The following is an 18973-nucleotide window of genomic DNA, read 5'->3' on the forward strand; positions in this document are numbered from 1 at the left end:
CCAACAGAAATGTGTTTGGCCAGGTGGGCATGAAACAGAGAGAGTAAATGGTATTTTGCAGTAAGAGTTTCTGGACCCACTTAACGACAGAGCAATGTGCATCTACTTTCCCCACTCTTAAACACAGCTATAAAACTTCTTTTCCTTAAAAAAGCTATTTGCCATTAACAGCTCAATTAGCAAACATACATTCACCAGATAATGAGGGATGGGGTCAGAGGCCACTAGTATCTGACCACCATAAAGATTACTACAGTATGTAAATCTGCAGCTAAGCAGGTAAATTGAGATCAGCAGGAGCTATACAACAGAATCTAGAGAGGTTTTGCCGATTGCCTTAGATACTTAATAAGTATTTGCAGTCAGATAACCTTAGTTTTTATGGTATTCCCAACTATATTAAGGGAAGTAAAATTGGCAACTGTACCCAAACACCTTTGTATTTTTGCCCCATTTCTAGACATGGCAGATTTCCCTGTTACTATTTAAACCTTTGGTTTTATGTGTTCATATGCCTTAAGAAACTATATAACTATTTTTCTTTTTTAAATGGCCCGTTCAGAGCCCATTATGGATTAAATCCCAATACCTGAAGGTCCAAATGTGCAGTAAACAGATCATAGGTATCTATAGGAGAATTCTCCCTTCTTAGGGTCTCTTGTCTATGAAATCATTCAAATTAGGCAAAATCTTCACAAAGCAAGTCACCATTTCTGCAACCAGTATTTCAGGCCATTCATTTATATAACCTTAACCTTTATAATGTGTTACTCTCCAGTACATGTCTAGGTTTAGATTTGCTTTTCTGCTTCTTACTATAGACTGATAAAAGGTCCGTAACAAACACAACACAATGTTGCACTGAGCAGTTACTCTTAGTTCAGAATCTATTTAAATGTCCCAGAAAGTTTACATTAATTCACTTAATAAAATATTTTGGATTTGTGGAAATTAAATTTCTTCTATTACTTTAACATGCCATATTTCCTAAATCTGTCTGAGATATCTGTTCTTCCATGACTACACCAAGACTTCTTAAACTCAGTGGTGAAGTCTTCAGCTGAGAAGCAAACATATTTCTCAGATCTGTAACCAGCCAGTCCAGAACATTGTAAAACGATGGAAGCAATAGCATAAGTAAATAGTCTGAAAACAAATAAAGAAAAAACATATGCATATACTTACTGAAAAAATTCCCAAAGCATATATACAGATAAATCCTTGCAGATCTCTCTATAAAACAAAGTGTCACAGATCATAGATAATCCATTGTTATTTCATTACTGTTACTATTTTTATATAAAAGTGTCAGGAACAGATAGCGAATGATAAACCATAGAGATTGTGAGTCTTTATCATCTGTTTGTTTTAAGGAAGATGTAAACCAGTTGATATGTGCAAATAAACTAGTGGTTAGAGCACCTTCTCAGGAAGCACTAAAGTCAGATTTTAGGCTTTTGACAGTCAAAAGAGGACTTACAATATTTCTCCCTTTTACCTGAACTGCCAGGATACAGAAAAGGTTTGAGAACCTTCATTCGTTCTGAGTAAAGGTAGACTAACAAAGGGCCTGATGGAAGGAAGAACCTGTTACTCTTCAATCTAATGACTGGAAGGAAGAACCTGTTACTCTTCAATCTAAAGAACCTGTTACTCTTCAATCTAATGACTAATCTAATCCCATTCCTTTGACCTCAATCCTGGAAATTAGACATGTCACTGGAAGGAAAACAGGAATACTCTTAGGAGACTTTCTTATTGTGTAGTTCACGAAAAATATCAATCCCCTTCAAGTATTTTCATTCCCATAGGATAGCCCTGAATGTGAAGCGGACAGAAGCATCTCTTTACACCTGATTTCAGATGCCTAGAGTGAAATGTACTTCTGTGCTCATCACTCCAGGCTCCTTTTCTTATCAGTGGAAAGAAAAGCTGGGGTTTATTTGCACTTAATCTGACCTACCTTAGAATACTGCTTTACTACTACTTAGAATGCAACTTCAGAATAAGATGAATAATGCTCTAAAAGCTTCTCTATCTCAATTTACTACAAGAAAAGCCTGTGTGAGTGTTCTGGATTCAGCTGTAACTTTTCTCCTTCTTAGTAGCTGGTGCAGTGCTGTGTTTTTTAATTTAGCCTGAGAACAGTGCCGGTAACACCGATGTTTTTAGTTGTTGCTAAGTAATGCTTACCCCGATCAAGGACTTTTCAGTCTCATACTCTCCCTTGAGGAGGGGCACAAGAAGCCAGGAGGAAACAGAGACAGGACACCTGACCCAAAGTAGTCAAAGGGGTATTCCATACTCGGTATTCATGCTCAGTATATAAACTGAGGGAAGTTTACTCGGAAGGCCCAGATCGTTGCTTGGGTCTGGCTGGGTATCAGCTGGCTTGTGGTGAACTACTGTATAGTTCATCACTTGTGTTTATTGGGCATTTTTTCCTTTCCCCTTTTAAATTTATATTCCCTCTTTCTTTCCATTACTACTACTACTACTACTACTACTTTTATTATTATCATTATTATTATTATTATTATTGGTAGTAGTAATTTTGTATTATGCCTTAGTTACTGGACAGTTCTTATCTCAAATTGTGGGACTTACATTCTTTCAGTTCTCCTCCCCATCCCTCTGGGAGAAGGTGGGTGGGGAAAAGTGGGGAGAATGAGTGAGTGGATGCATAGTTCTGAGTTACCAGATGGGCTTGAACCATGACAGTCCTTTTTGGTGCCCAGTGTGGGACACAAAGTGTTGAGATAAAAACAGATCTGACCAGGGTGTGTTTAATTGTATTTGCGATAAGCATTTATTGTTCTGGATTAATAGTCAATCAACACAGCGTTGATTTATTTGCTCTCAGAGTCGTTGTGCTTGATCTCAGAGTATCAGCCTGATCACACAATCATAGAATCCTAGAATCGTTAGGGTTGGAAAGGACCTTAAGATCAACTAGTTTCAACCTCCCTGCCATGGGCTGGGACACCTCACACTAAACCATGCCTCCCAAGGATCTGTCCAGCCTGGCCTTGAACACTGCCAGGGATGGATCATTCACAACCTCCCTGGGCATCCCATTCCAGTGCCTCACCACCCTCACATTAAAGAATTTCTTCCTTACATCCAATCTAAACTTCCCATTTTAAGTTTTAACCCGTTACTTCTTGTCCTATCAGTACAGTCCCGAATGAATAGTCCATCCCCAGCATCCCTATAGCCCCCCTTCAGATACTGGAAAGCTGCTATGAGGTCTCCATGCAGCCTTCTCTTATCCACCTTATTTGCAGACAGTATTTGCTGTTTCAGCGTTTATTGGCTTTGGGGCCTGGGCTAATGTTCTCGTTTCACTGTACTTTATGGTAATTACTTCTAATACAATAGACTCATTGATCATGAAACTGGGCTGGCATGTGTTCTCAGAGTGGTCATCACCTCTATATTATGGGAGACATATAATGGGAATTTTTAACAATTAGACATCTTTTCTTTCCTTCCCTCGGGCAGTCAACCTATGTAGGAGATGTTCCTGCACACCCTCTGCTCCCCCACTAGGCTATTTATAGTAGAAGTAAATTCTGAAAATGTTAAAGATCTTGAATATCCTTTCAATGCCCTTGAAAGCATCCTGGTCCCTTTGCTGGGAGCCTGCTTGTTGCTGAATATGCTGTCTGTGTTTTGCTTATGGTGTGACCACTCAGAACGCCCAGTTTGTCCAATCTCGTCCAATCTCAGAAGCTAAGCAGGGTCAGCCTTGGGTCTTGTCTAAGGTTAAAAAACTATTTAAAAATACTACCAAGAGATCTTCCCTGAGGCTGGACAGTCATGAGTGGCAGGGTGTGTGTGATTGAGTGGCAAGTATCTAGGCCAGTTGGCTCCTCCAGTGCTTTGAAATTTCATTCTTGAACAAATGTGGAATCCGGAAAAAATAACAGAACACTTAGATGAGGTGTGCAATACGAGAGAGACAATTCGCTGCAATGTGCTGGGGCTTGGCCTACTCTTAAAGAGACCTGTTCTGTAAGGAGCAGGAAAAAGATGTCTCTGGATCTGATGGCAAAGTGACAGACAATGCAGCTACTCAAACCTCAAGCACAGCAGCTCCCTCAACTTCAAGCAACAAGCACAACAGATACTCAAACCCTGACAGCAACAGGCAACACAGCTACTGAAACCCCAAGCACAGCAGCTACTCCAACTCCAGTGACAAACACAACAGCTCCTCAAACTGTGACAGCAACAGACAGCGCAGCTACTCCAACTCCAAGCACAGCAGCTGCCCTAACTTCAGGTACAAGCACAGCAGCTACTCAAACCCTGACACTGCAGCCACTGCAACCCCAGTGAAAGACACTACAGCCACTCCAACTCCAGTGAAAGATACTGCAGCCACTCCAGCCCCAGTGACAGACACTGCAGCTCAACCAAAGGATCAATCCATGCCAGTATCAGTAGCCTCTATAAGCAAGAAAAAAAACTAATGAAAGGTGCAAAAAACAGCTTGTGCAGTGAAGGAAGACAAAGACTCAGTGCTCAAACTAGAGGAGCGACATTTGAACCATAGGATTACTACATGAATCAGAGGAGGAAGAAGAGGTAATTTCTAGACCCCTGACCTTGACTGAGCTGTGGAATATACAAAAAGATTTTGGCTGTCTTCCAGATGACCACATTGTCACCTGGTAGCTCCAGTGCTGGGACAATGGGGCCAACAGTCACGAACTACAAGGTAGGGAAACCAAGCAGCTGGGATCACTTGCTAGGGAAGGAGGTAATTGACAAAGCAATTGTAAAAGAGAAACAAGTCCTCAGCCTCTGGAGGCGGCTTTTGGCAGCTGTGAAGGAAAAGTTGCCCTTTAATAGCCCCATATGGCCAGTGTGAAATTCTAACAGAGAGTGAAGACTAACAGTAGACTACCATGGCCTGAATGAAGTCACACCACAGAATCACAGAATCACAGAATCACAGAATCCCAAGGGTTGGAAGGGACCTCAAGAGATCATCTAGTCCAACCCCCCTGCAAGAGCAGGGTAACCTAGAGTACATCACACAGGAACTTGTCCAGGGGAGCCTTGAATATCTCCAATGTGGGAGACTCCATAACCCCCCTGGGCAACCTGTTCCAGTGCTCTGTCACTCTCACAGTAAAGAAGTTCTTCCTGATGTTAACGTGGAACCTTCTATGCTCCAGTTTACACCCACTGCCCCTTGTCCTATCACTGGATATCACTGAAAAACACCTAGCTCCATCATCCTGACACCCACCCGTTACATATTTGTGAACACACCATTGAGTGCTGCCATACCAGACATGGTAGAATTTTAGTATGAGCTGGAGTCAAAGGCAGCCAAGTGGTATGCCACGATTGATATTGCCAATGCATTTTTCTCAATTCCTTTGGCAGCAGAGTGCAGGGCACAGTTCGCTTTTACTGGGAGGGGTGTCCAATACACTTGGAACCGACTGCCCCAGGGGTGGAAACAGAGCCCTACCGTCTGCCATGGACAGATCCAGACTACACTGGAACACGGGCAAGCTCCAGAACACTTGCAATACATTGATTACATTATTGTGTTTGGATGGCATGGTTTAGTGTGAGGTGTCCCTGCCAATGGTAGGGGGGTAGGAACTAGATGATCTTAAGGTCCTTTGCAAGCTTAACTATTTTATGATACAGAGGAAGAAGTTTTTGAGAAAGGGAGAAAAATAATCCAAATCCTGATAGAAGCTGGTTTTGACATAATGCAGAGTAAGTTCAAGGAACCTGTACAGGAGATTCAATTTTTGGGAATAAAATGGCAAGATGGACGTTGCCAGATCCCCACAGATGTGATCAACAAGATAACAGCAATGTCTCTACCAACTAATAAGAAAGAAACACAAGATTTCTTGGGTGCTGTGGGGCTCTGGAGAATGCACATCCCAAATTACAGTTTGATTGTAAGCCCTCTCTATCACCTGACCCAGTAGAAGACTGATTTTAAAGGGGGCCCTGAGCAACAACATGCCTTTGAGCAAATTAAACGAGAGATAGTTTATGAAGCAGCACTTGGACCAGTTCAGACTGGGCCAGATGTAAAAAATGTACTGTATACCGCAGCTGGGGAGAATGGTCCTACCTGGAGCCACTGGCAGAAAGCTCTGGGGGAGACTCGAGGTCAACCCCTCAGCTTTTGGAGATGGGGATACAGAGGATCTGAGGCCAGCTATATCCCAATTGAAAAAGAGGTGCTGGCAGCATACAAAGGGGTTCAAGCTGCTTCAGTCAAGTTGCCTCAGAAGTGATTGGTACTGAATGACAATTCCTATTGACACCCCGATTTTTGCTTTCCCTCAGTGTGCATGGTAGACCTGGGGCTCCCTGTTCCTGTGAGTCAGAAGACCATGGCTACAGGAGCCATGACTTGGTGGACACTGCAGTGTATGGGAGCAGTCCTTGGGGCCAGGGCTGGATATGGGCATACTGGGGAGAGCCCCACAGTGCCCTGCCCCACCTGGACCCCCAGATTCCAGAGCTGAGGTCGCTATGGTGTTCCATTCTAACCCGGTGCTTGGCTGGCAATGGCCTCAGTGCCTGCAGGGATGGTGCTGTGTGCAGCAGCACCAGTGGCACTAGGGGTACTTTTCTCCTGTGGAGGAGCATTCCTGTCTTGAGCTTCACAAGCTTTCTATTTACGGGTCTTCTCCCGGCCCTGTGAGGATGGGCCAGTGGCTCTGCTGCTGCGGGTCCAGGCGGGTTCCCCCATGGCTCGGGGACGCGCTGGCACAGCTGCACCCCAAAGCAGCCGCCTTGCTCATGCTTGATGCCATCTGCCCTGCAGGGATGACCCTGACCCCGAGGAGCAGTGCACGCCTGACCAGGCATCGCCCGAGCCGCTGCTGCGGGTGCATGTGTGGGTGACCCAGGGCCACGGCCAGGGGATGAAGAGGGACCTCCTCCTCTTCAAGGACAGCGTGGTCATCGCCAAGACAAAGTAAGACTGGCAGAGCCCAGCTGCCTTTCCTGCCAAACCATGGCCCTGGCACCAGGGCACCAGAGCAGGGACAGCCAAGGAGCAGCCCCAGGCCCCCGGCACCCTGCTGCTGGATGCATCCACGTCTGTGCCCATGGCAGGCAGGCACTAGAGGGGAGCCAGCAGGCTCGGCCACCTCCAGGTCACTCCCTGCTGCTCCTCTCTGCAGACGTGGCAGCACCCTGAGCCCACTGCTCTGCCTGGCTCTGGGTGTGCTCCAGGTGCTGAGTCGCAGGAAGGGCTCAGCTGGGGATGCCGCTGAGGATGAGGAGGAAGGGAAGACTGTCAGCTCCCTTGTCTTCCTCTGGCCCTGTGGCTCCTGCATCGTCACCTTCTGGTGAGTCCCGGTGCAACGTCCCACCAGAGGGGTGGGCAGCACCTCTGTCCTGCCCCATGGGGCATCACCTGCTGGGGCACAGCAGGCACTCAGGCTGTTTCTCCTCTCTTTTGGCAGCTCCCAGGCAGTGAAGGAGCTCTGGCTTAGCACCCTCCTTGGGTAAGCCCTGCCTGGCACTGAAGCACAGGGCTCAGGGCAGCCTGTGCTCCCATCATGGGGGGATGTTCCATGCATGACATACAAACAATAATGAAGCACCTCTGCTGGGCTTGGCAGAGGTGCCCCAGAGACTGCAGGCAGAGGTGTCCCCACAGCTGCAGGCAGAGGAGTCCCCATTGCTGAGCAGCCACAGATGCCGAAGCTGCTTCATCCAGCTGTGTCAATCCCACTCCTACCCATCCCCATCCTCACCACTCCCGCTGCTCCTGCTCCGCTGCCGGGTGGCACCAGCCATTCCAGGCTGCATGGAAGCGCTCCCCAGGCTGGCAGCAGAGAGAAGAGCTGGCTTGAGTCTCATGCAGCTCTTTCTCTGCCCCTTCCCTGTGCACAGGCCACCGGCAGGAGTGCAGGGTGACACAGCTGCCATCCATCCGGTTCGTGCTGAAGGAGCTGAGGGGCCGCAAGGCTGTGAGTGTCCCTCCTGCCCCTGCTCAGCCCCCAGGGGCTGCCCCAGCCCAGCATCAGCTGCACCGCTCCTCACCTCCTGCTCTTTTCCCCTTGCCCAGGCAACGACACTGGATGCCAACAGCCTGGAGAAGCTGCTTCAGTGCCAGGCTCAGGTCAGGGTCACTTGAGGCGCAATCTCTCCATCCTCACCTCTCATACACGGCCAGGGGCTGATGCAGCTCGCGGGGGACCCTTTGTGATGGGGGGCTGTTTGGTGAGTGCAACCCATTTCTTGCAGGCTTGTGCCAAGCAGCTGCCACCTCCCACCTCTTCCAGCAGTGATGGCGGACGTGGCCACGTGGATGGTGAGTTTGGAGAGGACAGGGGCAGGATGGCCCTTCTCTCCTGCTCTTGCAGGCGGGCATGCCTGCTGCAATGGGGCTGCCGCTGCCCTTCCCACAGGGCACGTCCATCCCCATCGCTCGGCAGCGGGAGAGAGCTGAGCCCTGGGCCCCTTGTTCCCAAGCAACACTGCCTCTCCTGTGGCATTGACAGTGGGGGGACAGCACTGAGGGAGTCTGGGAGCACTCTCCTGGTGCTTCTCCTCCATGGCTCTTTGCTTTGATTCCCTTGGCAGCAGGCAGGTCCTGCAGGAGCAGGATGAGGCTGCCCTGGCCATTTGCACGGCCAGGGACCTCAGTTGCACCAGAGGCGCCAGGGCCATTAGGCTCTGCTTGCACGGGAGCTCTCTTTGGCACCCCCAGGGAGACCTCTGCAGCCAGGATGGCATGCTGCCCCAGCCCATTCAGGTAAGACAGCATAACCTGAATGGTGGTAATGGATGGAGACAAGGGGTCCCCATCCCATCCCATCCCAGCTCATCCTATCCCTTCCCGTCCCACCCCACTGGCACCTCCAGAGAGGGGCTGTCCCAAGCACCTAGCTCAGGGCCTGTCTCCAACCCAGCAACTCTCCTCCCCTGTGCCCTCAGGACCTGCTGGCTCTGCTCAGTGAGCACAGGCCATCCACGGAGGGGATCTGCTGGCAGGCAGCCAACGAGCGTGCCACCCACAAGGTCAGAGAGGCCCTCAATAGCGGGGTGGAGGTCCACCTCGAAAGCCAGCCTGTGCTGCTGCTGCTGGCTGTCCTCTTGAAGGTGAGCCCTGATGACCTGGAGCCCGGCAGCTCCCGGCTCTCTTGGTGCTGATGGGCACCTGTGGAGCACAAGCAGAAACCCAGCCGCCTGCTCATGAGCCAGAGGGATGGGGATTCTGTGGATGCTCCTGGGGCCCAGTGGCCAAAGCCTCACGTGGAGCCCCTGGCACTGCAGGGCCTCCTCCGGAAGATCCCCTCCAAGCTCCTCGATGGCCAGCTTTACGAGGAGTGGATGAGCGCCATGCAGAAGACCAGCAGGCAGGAGAGGCTGGCAGCACTGAGAGAATAAGTGTGGTAGCAGCCCGCAGGGACCGGCACAGGCTGGGACTCGCCTGCAAAGCAATGGCCTGCCTGAAAGAGCCGTGGTTTCTGCAAGCCACCTCTCACTTCTGTGGTGTTTTGGTTTGGCGGAAAAGGGCACACGAAAGCATTTCTCCCCATGGAGTGCTTCCCACAGGCACTGGGGCTTGGTCCAGCAGAGGCCTCTTTGAGAAGGGCAGGGATGGAGAGAGGTGGCTGTGTATCTCAGCAAAGGCATTCCCTCTGCTGCAAAGCAGGCAGTGGTCTTGGGTGAGATCAGCCTGGGAGACCTGTGTGGTCAACACCAACTTCATTAACGTTGTGTTCCTGTTCCCTCAGGGTGGCCAGCAAGTTGCCAGATGCCAACGTGCTGCTGCTGCAGCAGTTGCTGTACCTGCTCAGCAGCATCTGCAGGAATGTGGCCGTGAGCAAGATGACAGCTTGGGAACCTGTCCATCTGCCTGGGGACAAACCTCCTTAGCCCACCCCTTGAGCTGCCCCTGGATGTCCTGGCGCAGGAGACGGGCAAGGTACGCTGCGTTCACCGCCAGGCTACAGCCTCCCCAGCCCAGCCCAACTTTGCTGTTTGGAGGGCCCTGGCTGCCTCCTCCTGTCAGCAAAGCTGTGGGGCAGCAGTGGGAAGAGCAACCCCATGGCTGCGCCTTCCTGCACAGAAGTGTGGGTCAGGCTGGGAAAGGCTGTTTGAGCCCATCTCAGCCCCCACGGTGAAAACACTGCTTTGCTGTGTGCAGGTGACCCAGCTCGTGCAGTTCCCCATCAAACACCAGGAGGAACTCCTTGGGGAGGAGGTGGCTGGGCTGGCCAGCGAGGGGGCCCAGGAGCCACCAGCACCGCCAGTAGAGGCAGAAACAGCAGAGGTTTGTGAAGTGCACAAAGAGCATGACAGCAAAAGCCTTCCCCCTCAGAAGGTGGGGCTGCTGCTGCAGGGACAAGCATGGTCAGCCACCAGCCTGCAGCTCTGCCAAAGTGCAAAGCAAGGCAGATGCAAGTCGGCCATCCTGCTTTGGGCAGTGGTGCCATAGCTGGCTCAGCTGAGCTGAGCAAAGCCATCCAAGGGCTGTGCCTTTCAGAGCTAAGGCAGCAATTGAGCAGGGAGGTCATTGCCCCCTGCTAACTTACACATTTCCATTGCAGGTGCCTCCTTTTGCTCCTGAAAGCGAGCAACGGAATAGCTTTTGGGGGGAGAAAAGTTAAGACTGCTTAGCTCTGCTTGCTTCAAGGTAATCATGGCTTCAGCTGTCTAGCAATACTGTTGAATGGAAAGGTTGCCAGGCTCTGCAAGAGGGAACAGAAAGCAGTGAGCAGCCTCTGAAGAGGGGAGCGATGGGCCACTGTGCACGAAGAAGAGCAGGTTGCACACCGAGCCCTTATCAGGGATGGGCATCTGAAAGCAGGGGAAGAAGGAGGAGCGTGGGTATGTAGCAGACCCTGTTTTCCATCTTTCTAAGTTCTGAGTATAGGAAATATTCCTGAGGTGCACAGGATGGTCCTAGAAAGGAGGCATGCAGATATCCTCAGTGGAACATGTATGTCAGGAGAGACATACCACCGCAGCATTGGCAGGTTTCATTTTGCCCTTGTAGAAGCTCAGTTTGTGTAAGTCTGATTTTAGTATGGCACAGTGAGGGATGCTGCTGCTTGGATTTTGGAAAGGACCGTACCAGAGCTTCCCAGGGCTCCCTGCCGAGCCCTTCTGCCTGGAAAGACGGCGCCACCCATCCCTGTCAACTTGCCATGCTCTGAGTGTATCACGCAGGTTGAAAAGGGACCAAAAGCAAACTGCAGTTGCCAGTAAGGAGCCTCTCTCCTGTGCTAGGAATGACCCTTTTCACAGCACACTTCCAAAACACCCAGAAGAGCCAAGTCCCACCTGTTCCTGCCCTCATGGTTTCATCAGTGCTTTCTGACTCTGCCCTTATAGATGTCCATGTACTGCTTGGACTCCCCGGATGAGCCCTGCTGCCTGGCCTTTGGGTTCCACCATGCGGCCCCAGCACCACCCTGGTGGCAGCGAGGACAGAGCCACGGTGTCCTTCTGCTCTGGAGGGAAGGTGCCACCACCTCACCCTGGAGCCAGAGCAGTGCCGTCAGGCCCATCCTGGCCCTCACAGGGGGCCTTGCTGGCTCATTCGTCAGCCCCGCCAGCAATGCCCACCTGCCGGCACGTCTCCCCAGGTGGGGAGCTGGACCCTGGGCTCCATCTTCCTGTGTTTATTGCAGTGTTTATTTATCACTATGACTGTTACTGCGTTTGTTATTCTGTTTATAACTATGTTTGTTAAGCTATTACTGTGTCTTTTAGAAACAAATGTTAGGATATACTTTAGGATATATTTAGGATATAGCTTAGGAAACACGTTCTAGGATAGTCGTTATTTCATGTTGTTTGAGTACACACTTCATAGCTTCATAGTTTTTAGGATAGTTAGGGTTGGAAAGGACTTCTAGCAACTTCATGTTAGTTCACAAGACTTGTCTTAGAGTGGTTTTACAGCGCTATTAGCAACAAAGCAGAAAGAATTACAAAATCATGTCTCTGCCTTGCCGTCTGCATCCTGCCGAATGCAGAAAAATAATACATTCTTCAAAACAGAAGAGAAAGTGCTGAGAGAGTCTTTGGGTTAGGCAAGAAATGACAGAAAGGTATTTATGAATGCAGAAGAACTACTACTGCACCTTGAAAAAGATTCAAATATGCTCCAGAGGAGTACTGGCCTGTGACTGGAATACAGCTGCACTCCCTTAGCAACCTGTTAAGGTCCAGAAGTAAAGAGAAAATGGTTTCTAAGAGAAAATGCAGACAGGCAGGCAGGCAGGCAGCAGAAAGGCGCATGGAATTGAACCACTGTGTTTTCATTGACAGCTGCTCATTCTGGGCAGACAGATGCTGAGACAAAAACAAAAAAGCAACAATAGGAAAACGAAATTTAAAAAAACCACAAAACCAAACAAAAAACTCCAACAACAACAAAAAAAAGAAAAACAAACAAAACCCACCAAACAACCCCCACAGAAAGCAAGCAAACAAACAAACAAGAAACTCAACCCTAAATCCTATTTTGGAAAAAGAGAGAAAAAGAAAAAAAAAATTCCTCAGATCCCTCTGCACTCAAGAGGGAGTAAGATCAGCTGTCAAGTTCTTAGTGTGATCTACCACAGATGTCCAATGTCTACTGTGATCCTTTATAAACAGAAGGCTATCTAAATGCCATTGGAAATGATAGCAGGCATCCCGGACATCTGGAAAAGTAAAACAACCAAATAATACAGGATATTGAGAACAAAAGGTTGAATGAAAACTAAAGGACCCATGCCCTTATTCCAGTAAGGGGCAGCAAGACATGGGCAGCAAAGGATTTGAAACATGTACCCTCATCCCTAGGGATGTTTTCTACCTATTGGAACAAATTGGAGCTAACTGGCACGAGTGACCTGGAGCACCCAAGCTGACCATGATGCCCTCTAGGTGGTGATCTTCAGGAGCTGGGATCACTGAATTATGCTAAGAATCATGTGCCTTCTGTATGCACTCATCTTTATGAATTGTGTGATTCTGATTTTACTTTTAAAAATAAGTACATACTTGGTAAACATGACTTGCTGCTGTTTCTGTTGTCTTGAAATCTGCATTTGCTTCCCATGTGCTGGGAGAGGAGGGAAATCTGCTAAATGGATGCTCAGAGTATCACAGTATACTTTCTAAATTAAAAAGCTGTATGGAAGTGGGGCAGGTTAATTGTGTTGCCTGATTTCTGGTGTTTACACATCCATCTAGCTTAGCAGATACACTCAACTGTTAGGAAGGAAATAGTATCTCAGGATTAATAGTATCTTAGACAAATAACATACTGACATGAGATCTAACAAATTGTAAAGAAGGGACTTGATAAACAGAAACAGCATAATGAGTGCAAGGTCAGAGCTGAAGCCTGTCTAGACATCAAGTTTAAGCAGGACACGTGAAAAGGCTGGCTTACCATTCATAAAATTACATTGGCCCCAGTTAATCTTTGTCTAGACTATTATTAAAACTAATTTGATCCCTAATTTGTACCCTGACACTTGTTAGAAGCTTAAGTTTCCTCTATATGTTGAAGTATTCCTCCATTGCAATCTGCATTATGCTATATTGGAGCTAGCGTATGTACTGGAAAATGCAGCAATATGCATCTCAACAGAATTATTAATAATAATAATTCATCCTGCTTCTGGGGTAATTGAGACAGTAGTCTCTGCTGCTACAGCTATAATGCTACCAGGCCTATAAGCTGTTTGACCATCCCTATGATACCTCACTGGCTGTAATGTAGGTATACCCAGAGAGTATAGTACACACTGAGCATCAGAGTTAGAGGCAGAAGGAACTGCAGAAAAAACATCCCACCGAGGATTAGTAGAATCATAGAATCATAGAATATTTAGGGTTGGAAACGACCTTAGGATCATCAAGTTCCAACCCCCCTGCCATGGGCAGGGACACCTCGCTCTAAACCATATCACCCAAGGCCTCGTCCAGCCTGGCTTGAACACTGCCAGGGATGGAGCATTCACAACCTCCCTGGGCAACCTATTCCAGTGCTTCACCACCCTTACAGGAAAGAATTTCCTCCTTATGTCCAATATAAACTTCCCCTGTTTAAGTTTTAACTCATTACCCCTTGTCCTATCACTACAGTCCCTAATGAAGAGTCCATCCCCAGCATCCCTATAGGCCCCCTTCAGATACTAGAAGGCTGCTATAAGGTCTCCACACAGCCTTCTCTTCTCCAGGCTGAACAGTCCCAACTTTCTCAGCCGATCTTCATACGGGAGGTGCTCCAGTCCGCTGATCATCCTCGTGGCCCTCCTCTGGACTTGTTCCAACAGTTCCATGTCCTTTTTATGTTGAGGACACCAGAACTGCACACAATACTCCAAGTGAAGTCTCATGAGAGCAGAGTAGAGGGGCAGGATCACCTCCTTCGACCTGCTGGTCACACTCCTTTTGATGCAGCCCAGGATACAGTTGGCTTTCTGGGCTGCAAGTGCACACTGAAGCCAGCTCATGTTCATTTTCTCATCGACCAGCACCCCCAAGTCCTTCTCTGCAGGGCTGATCTGAATCTCTTCTCTGCCCAGCCTGTAGCTGTGCCTGGGATTGCTCCAACCCAGGTGTAGGACCTTGCACTTGGCATGCCTCAGTAGCCTGAGTCTATTCCCTGCAGCAAAAATTGTATAGCCAACAAGGGAAAAGAAGTGTCAGACAGATCTGTCATCACTCTGCAATTGTGAAACAGAGTCAAGAAGAACCACTTCCCAAGACATTTGGGAGGTAGTCTTTCACCCCCTGTGAACTGGATTTGTACAATTTCTTGCTCTCTTCCACTCCTGCTATTTGCTCATTACTGCCCACGTATCACCTCAGCCCTCAGCGGCCTCTTCCCCAGACTGAGTAATACTGAAGGGATGTTACACCTACATTCGCTACTGAAATGTGTCCTTCATACTTTGGTATGTTTTGTCAATTATAAAAAATCTAAAGTTGTCCTGAATGCCAAAAGAAGTACATCTTAGACTAAATTATAAAGACTTATGGGATGGGCAAATGCAATGAAATAAATGATCCATCTTTTGCTATTATTGGGCAAATCTCAGCAAGAGGCTGGGTCTGTGAAGCAGCTAGTCCAGAAAAGAACATCTTAAGTTTCATTTAATTTAATATCCTAGGTTAAATGTAGTCAAAATGAAGATGAAATAGCTCAGTTATTGCAAGGGTGTACAGCTAGATCATGACCAACTAACTCCATAGGTTTGTAAACAGATGGTTTTAGAAAGCACCTTCCAAAAAGCTAGCCAAATCTCAAGATTTCCACTTGGAATAAGTGCATCCTTTAGTATCAGAGTGCCGCAGAAAACTAAGATGTGAATGTTCTGTAAGAATACTCTACATACAGAATGAATCTCAAATAACACTTTACTAAAATACTTGGATTCATAAGTGACACTGGCCTAACAAAATATGATGAGAACTTTTGAAAGGCAAATTCCCTGGCAGTGATTCACTCTGGGTATCATTTTCATCTGGTCAAGTCAGCATTCTCTAACCTGGGGAGACTTTCAACCATGTCTTCTTAAGAAAAAAAAAAATAGAGATTTTCATCTGTTTACACCAACTCATAGGGCAAAGGAGAATGGCTCTGAGATATACAGTCAAAATAATATGTCATGATATACGATAACATACCACACTTGTTATGTCATGCTAAAGCAAACTTATTCCTTCCTGGTTAATCAGCTCCTGAATCCAGGCTTAGGAACTGTGCTGCATATGCACATATGCATTACCCATAAGATTCCAACATGGTGAGCATGCTGTAACTTCTCTGTTACTGAGTTCATGAATGCCCTTTTTCTGCACTTTCAGATTTTATTCATCTTCCTGATAATTTACTCTAATTAAAAATGTGAATTAACGAACAGAAGTTATCTAACTGAAGGTAGGTGCCTGCATTTGAGAGTCATTTTGGGTTCTCTTTAGAAACAATGCAGTAAATATTCCTAGAATTCACTTAATCCTGAAGTTGAATCTTAGCCAGGTCAAATTGAATTTAAAATGCTCACTTTTCTTCATTAATTGCAGTGAGAATGTAGGTACCTGAACTGCAGAGACCTAAAGACAACTGTTTAAGCCCACCCAGCGCAGTCATTTTCCTTAAAATGATTTTAAAATTATCCTAAGGTTCCATACAATACCACTTTAGTTCTGGAAATATGTCTGCTTTATAGTTCTATAAATAAGATCAAATTTGAGCCCTAAGCATATATTTTGAATAAAGAAATTGAAGCCTTGTTATACATGTATTTCACATAACTATTTAACAGGAGAAAATGCTCAGAAATTAGATCTCAAAGATCTCAACATGAGACAGCCCTGGACACTTTTAAATTAGTTAAAAGTTATTTGTAAATATACGTTAAAAATGCACTGTAGCTTTTCTAAATAACTGAAAGTTGAATATTTAAAATACAGATAGTTTCTGACTTAGTGTATTTCAGTAGTTTAAATATTGTCTAGAACATTTACTTCAATCCCTCTAAATGGTCAGATCTTCATATTAAAAACATTTACTTTTTTGTGCTATAGCTTCTTTGGTAAGGACTTTACTTGCAGAGCATAGAAACTTAGAACTATGACTGAGGATGTGAAGTTACATTGGGAGGGCCCTGTTTCAAGTCCTGGCAGCAGTTCAAAGTATGCTAATACACTGTTATAGTAGTATTCAATCTGACATCAGTCCATCAGGAAATTTTCCCTATTTTTGAATCAACAGTAAAGAAAACCCAATGGTTTGTAATTCCTTTAATAGTATTCTGTAGAAATGTGATAATTCAGGTAGCTTGCTGTCAGACATAACTCTGATAATGTACACTTTACACTGCAGCTGTAATATTCATATGATGACAGTGTTTGAAAGGCAAATTTCTTGGCAGCAAGTACTATTCAGGAAAGATTGTCTTCCTCTGCACAATTTGTGGTCCAAGCTCACCTTAGATAATCAAGTTTTCTGCATCCTTTTGCAAGTCATGGCATCATTTTACCAAAAGGACAAGGACAAAATAAAGGGAATTCTAACAGTGACAGCTAGAGTTATAGGATATATGAAATGATTTACAGGAAAGTAGTAGAATAACAAATTATGTATCTTTTGACAAGCTTTGAGATAATGGGCTAAAACACAGAACATGTGTTTCAGAACAGGGAAAAAGAGAGATTAGTTATTAAAAATATAGTTTGAAAACCTAAAAGAAGAGGTCCTAAATATGACACATTTTCTGTGAAATAATCTATCAATATGTAGGGTGTGATGACCACTACTTGGGTTATTAAAAGGATTACATTCTAAACCCAGAAAAGGGGAAAACTGCTAAATAGTGCAGATGAATGAATAGCTATAAGCAGAAAAGATAGAGATACTTAATGGAAGCATTTATGATATTTAAGCTAAAGGGAATAATATGTTATTTCGTCTACCCACTGTTCCTGGCCATCCAGACAAGACAGGTGCTAGTGATGGCTAAGTTGGCACCTGCAACAGGTAGTCTGTGTAACTTGGGCAGCATGAATACTTCAGTAGTAACTGATCTTTTTGTTTCAGTAAAAGGTGGGTCAGTCATGACATAGAGACTATGTACTGATGGATCTGAAAAACTGGCAAAGAATGGACACCTTTAGGAAAAGAATCTTGCAGAAGTATTAGGAGACTTAAGGGATCCTACAGTTAGGTTATTTTTTGTCTCTTTATGTCTCTTTTTTACCCAGGATAAAGCAACATTTACAGAATGGTCTACAGAAGTATTCAGGATCTCAATTTCCATAGAAATAAATGAACTTTAAGCTTCTAAATACATTTACAGGTTCAATCTTTAGTCCTCATCTTTTTCCACTGCCTGACCTTGTGAAGAGCCCTGCAGCCTACTTATCAGAAAAGAATCAGAAAATTGTAGGAAAAAATAGGACTAAAAAGGATGTCAGGTGGTCAAGTAATTCACCAGCCCCGGGGTGGGATTAACTCAACCTAGACCAAACACCTATTTGTCTAATCCAACAAAGGAGATTGCCAGGGGAGGCCAGGCAATCTCTGCTAGTCAATCATAAATAGAGACAGTGCAGATCAAAACCTCTTACTCTGCCTTTGAGCAACCATGCACACATGGTGCACTCAAGGAAGGACAAGCTAAATCCCAGAAGATCTTTAGTTATACAGTCTAAAGGCTGAGATGTCAGTTAAACTCTTTGATGGGAACAGAACCACCTAACATGGCACAGGAGAGACTTGCAGCAATTCAGAAAACTGCCTGCGCTAAAACATGTATTTATACCATAAACTGTTACAGGACATTTCTTTACAGAAGAAACAAAGCCGAGAAAAAAAAAAAAAGTTCTTTTTACCCACTTTTAAGATAGTGAATCCATCTGATAATAAGAAAGTTAATGAAACGTGCTGCTTTGGTAGTGTCTCCTTCAGTAATATTCTGGCTTTATATGTGTGCATGAAGGCTCAATGTCACCCTTTAATTGGATTTTACAGAAATCAGAGTACATCTGTGTTACCACTAGCTAAACAGTTTTGCTGTCTTTTGTTTGTTGCTGTTTGTAGTTATTGGCGCATTTTCCCATTTGCTACATTTCATACCCACTCTCACTGTTTTCCAAACAGAACTAACAGGATGATTAGCAACCTAGCTTTCTGTTCAGAAGTGTGCTTCTTGGATGGTTTTAGGCAGGTCTTTTGTATTAATGAAGGGCTTTTGCACAGAAAAAAAAAAAAAAAAGTAGTAAAATACAGGTTCTGAAGATACAAAAGAAATAGAACACTTAAGAATTGAAGTCTGTTTTGTATGAAACGTTACTTATAAGCAGTAGGTACACAGGACGCACTATACACATGGAGTTAGACTCATTAGCAAAACAGTTTTGTTATCTTTTTTCCTTCAAGTTCTAAATACGTTTATCCACATAAATGTTTCTCACTGAGAAAACAACTCCAGAGATAAGAAAGTAA

The 18973-nt window shown here is 45.8% G+C and overlaps 2 protein-coding genes and 1 long non-coding RNA gene across 6 annotated transcripts; 2 read left to right on the forward strand and 1 right to left on the reverse strand.

Moving 5' to 3' along the window:
• Nucleotides 1-6343: 6343 nt before the first annotated feature.
• On the reverse strand, nt 6344-7685 carry LOC133207741 (uncharacterized). The gene has a single exon (XM_061344871.1). The coding sequence runs from the start codon at nt 7683-7685 to the stop codon at nt 6672-6674; it is 1014 nt and encodes a 337-aa protein (XP_061200855.1). The 3' UTR covers nt 6344-6671.
• A 128-nt stretch (nt 7686-7813) lies between these two features.
• Nucleotides 7814-9416, forward strand: LOC133207753 (T-cell activation Rho GTPase-activating protein-like). 4 transcript variants are annotated; one of them, XM_061344881.1, is made up of 5 exons: nt 7814-7976; nt 8075-8320; nt 8593-8764; nt 8947-9111; nt 9286-9416. In XM_061344881.1, exons 1-4 carry the CDS (start codon nt 7814-7816, stop codon nt 9107-9109), a joined length of 744 nt encoding a protein of 247 aa, XP_061200865.1. In that variant the 3' UTR covers nt 9110-9111; nt 9286-9416. The 4 variants fall into 4 exon arrangements, with proteins under 4 accessions (XP_061200865.1, XP_061200881.1, XP_061200872.1 ...); XM_061344897.1 differs by lacking the exon at nt 9286-9416 and having other exon boundaries at nt 7814-8128; nt 8254-8320; nt 8947-9270; XM_061344888.1 differs by lacking the exon at nt 9286-9416 and having other exon boundaries at nt 8596-8764; nt 8947-9270.
• Nucleotides 9417-9852: 436 nt separating this feature from the next.
• LOC133207774 (uncharacterized) lies at nt 9853-11573 on the forward strand. Its single transcript, XR_009724161.1, has 3 exons — nt 9853-9940; nt 10163-10845; nt 11353-11573. It is a non-coding gene; the product is annotated as an uncharacterized LOC133207774 (long non-coding RNA).
• Nucleotides 11574-18973: the final 7400 nt, after the last annotated feature.

Source organism: Neopsephotus bourkii, unplaced genomic scaffold, assembly GCF_033783945.1.
Source record: "Neopsephotus bourkii isolate Nb327-2 ecotype Australia unplaced genomic scaffold, CSIRO-AGI_Nbou_v1 NB_36, whole genome shotgun sequence".
In the NCBI taxonomy this organism is placed as follows: Eukaryota; Metazoa; Chordata; class Aves; order Psittaciformes; family Psittacidae; genus Neopsephotus; species Neopsephotus bourkii.

Bases quoted from the DNA above. Each gene is read 5' to 3' on its own strand.
- LOC133207753 (XM_061344881.1), top strand. From the start codon at position 7,814: ATGGAAGCGCTCCCCAGGCTGGCAGCAGAGAGAAGAGCTGGCTTGAGT. The intron at 7,977-8,074 runs GTGAGTGTCCCT...CCCCTTGCCCAG, and splicing joins AGCTGAGGGGCCGCAAGGCT to GCAACGACACTGGATGCCAA. The intron at 8,321-8,592 runs GTGAGTTTGGAG...TTCCCTTGGCAG, and splicing joins CGGACGTGGCCACGTGGATG to CAGGCAGGTCCTGCAGGAGC.
- LOC133207741 (XM_061344871.1), bottom strand. From the start codon at position 7,685: ATGGGGACTCCTCTGCCTGCAGCTGTGGGGACACCTCTGCCTGCAGTC.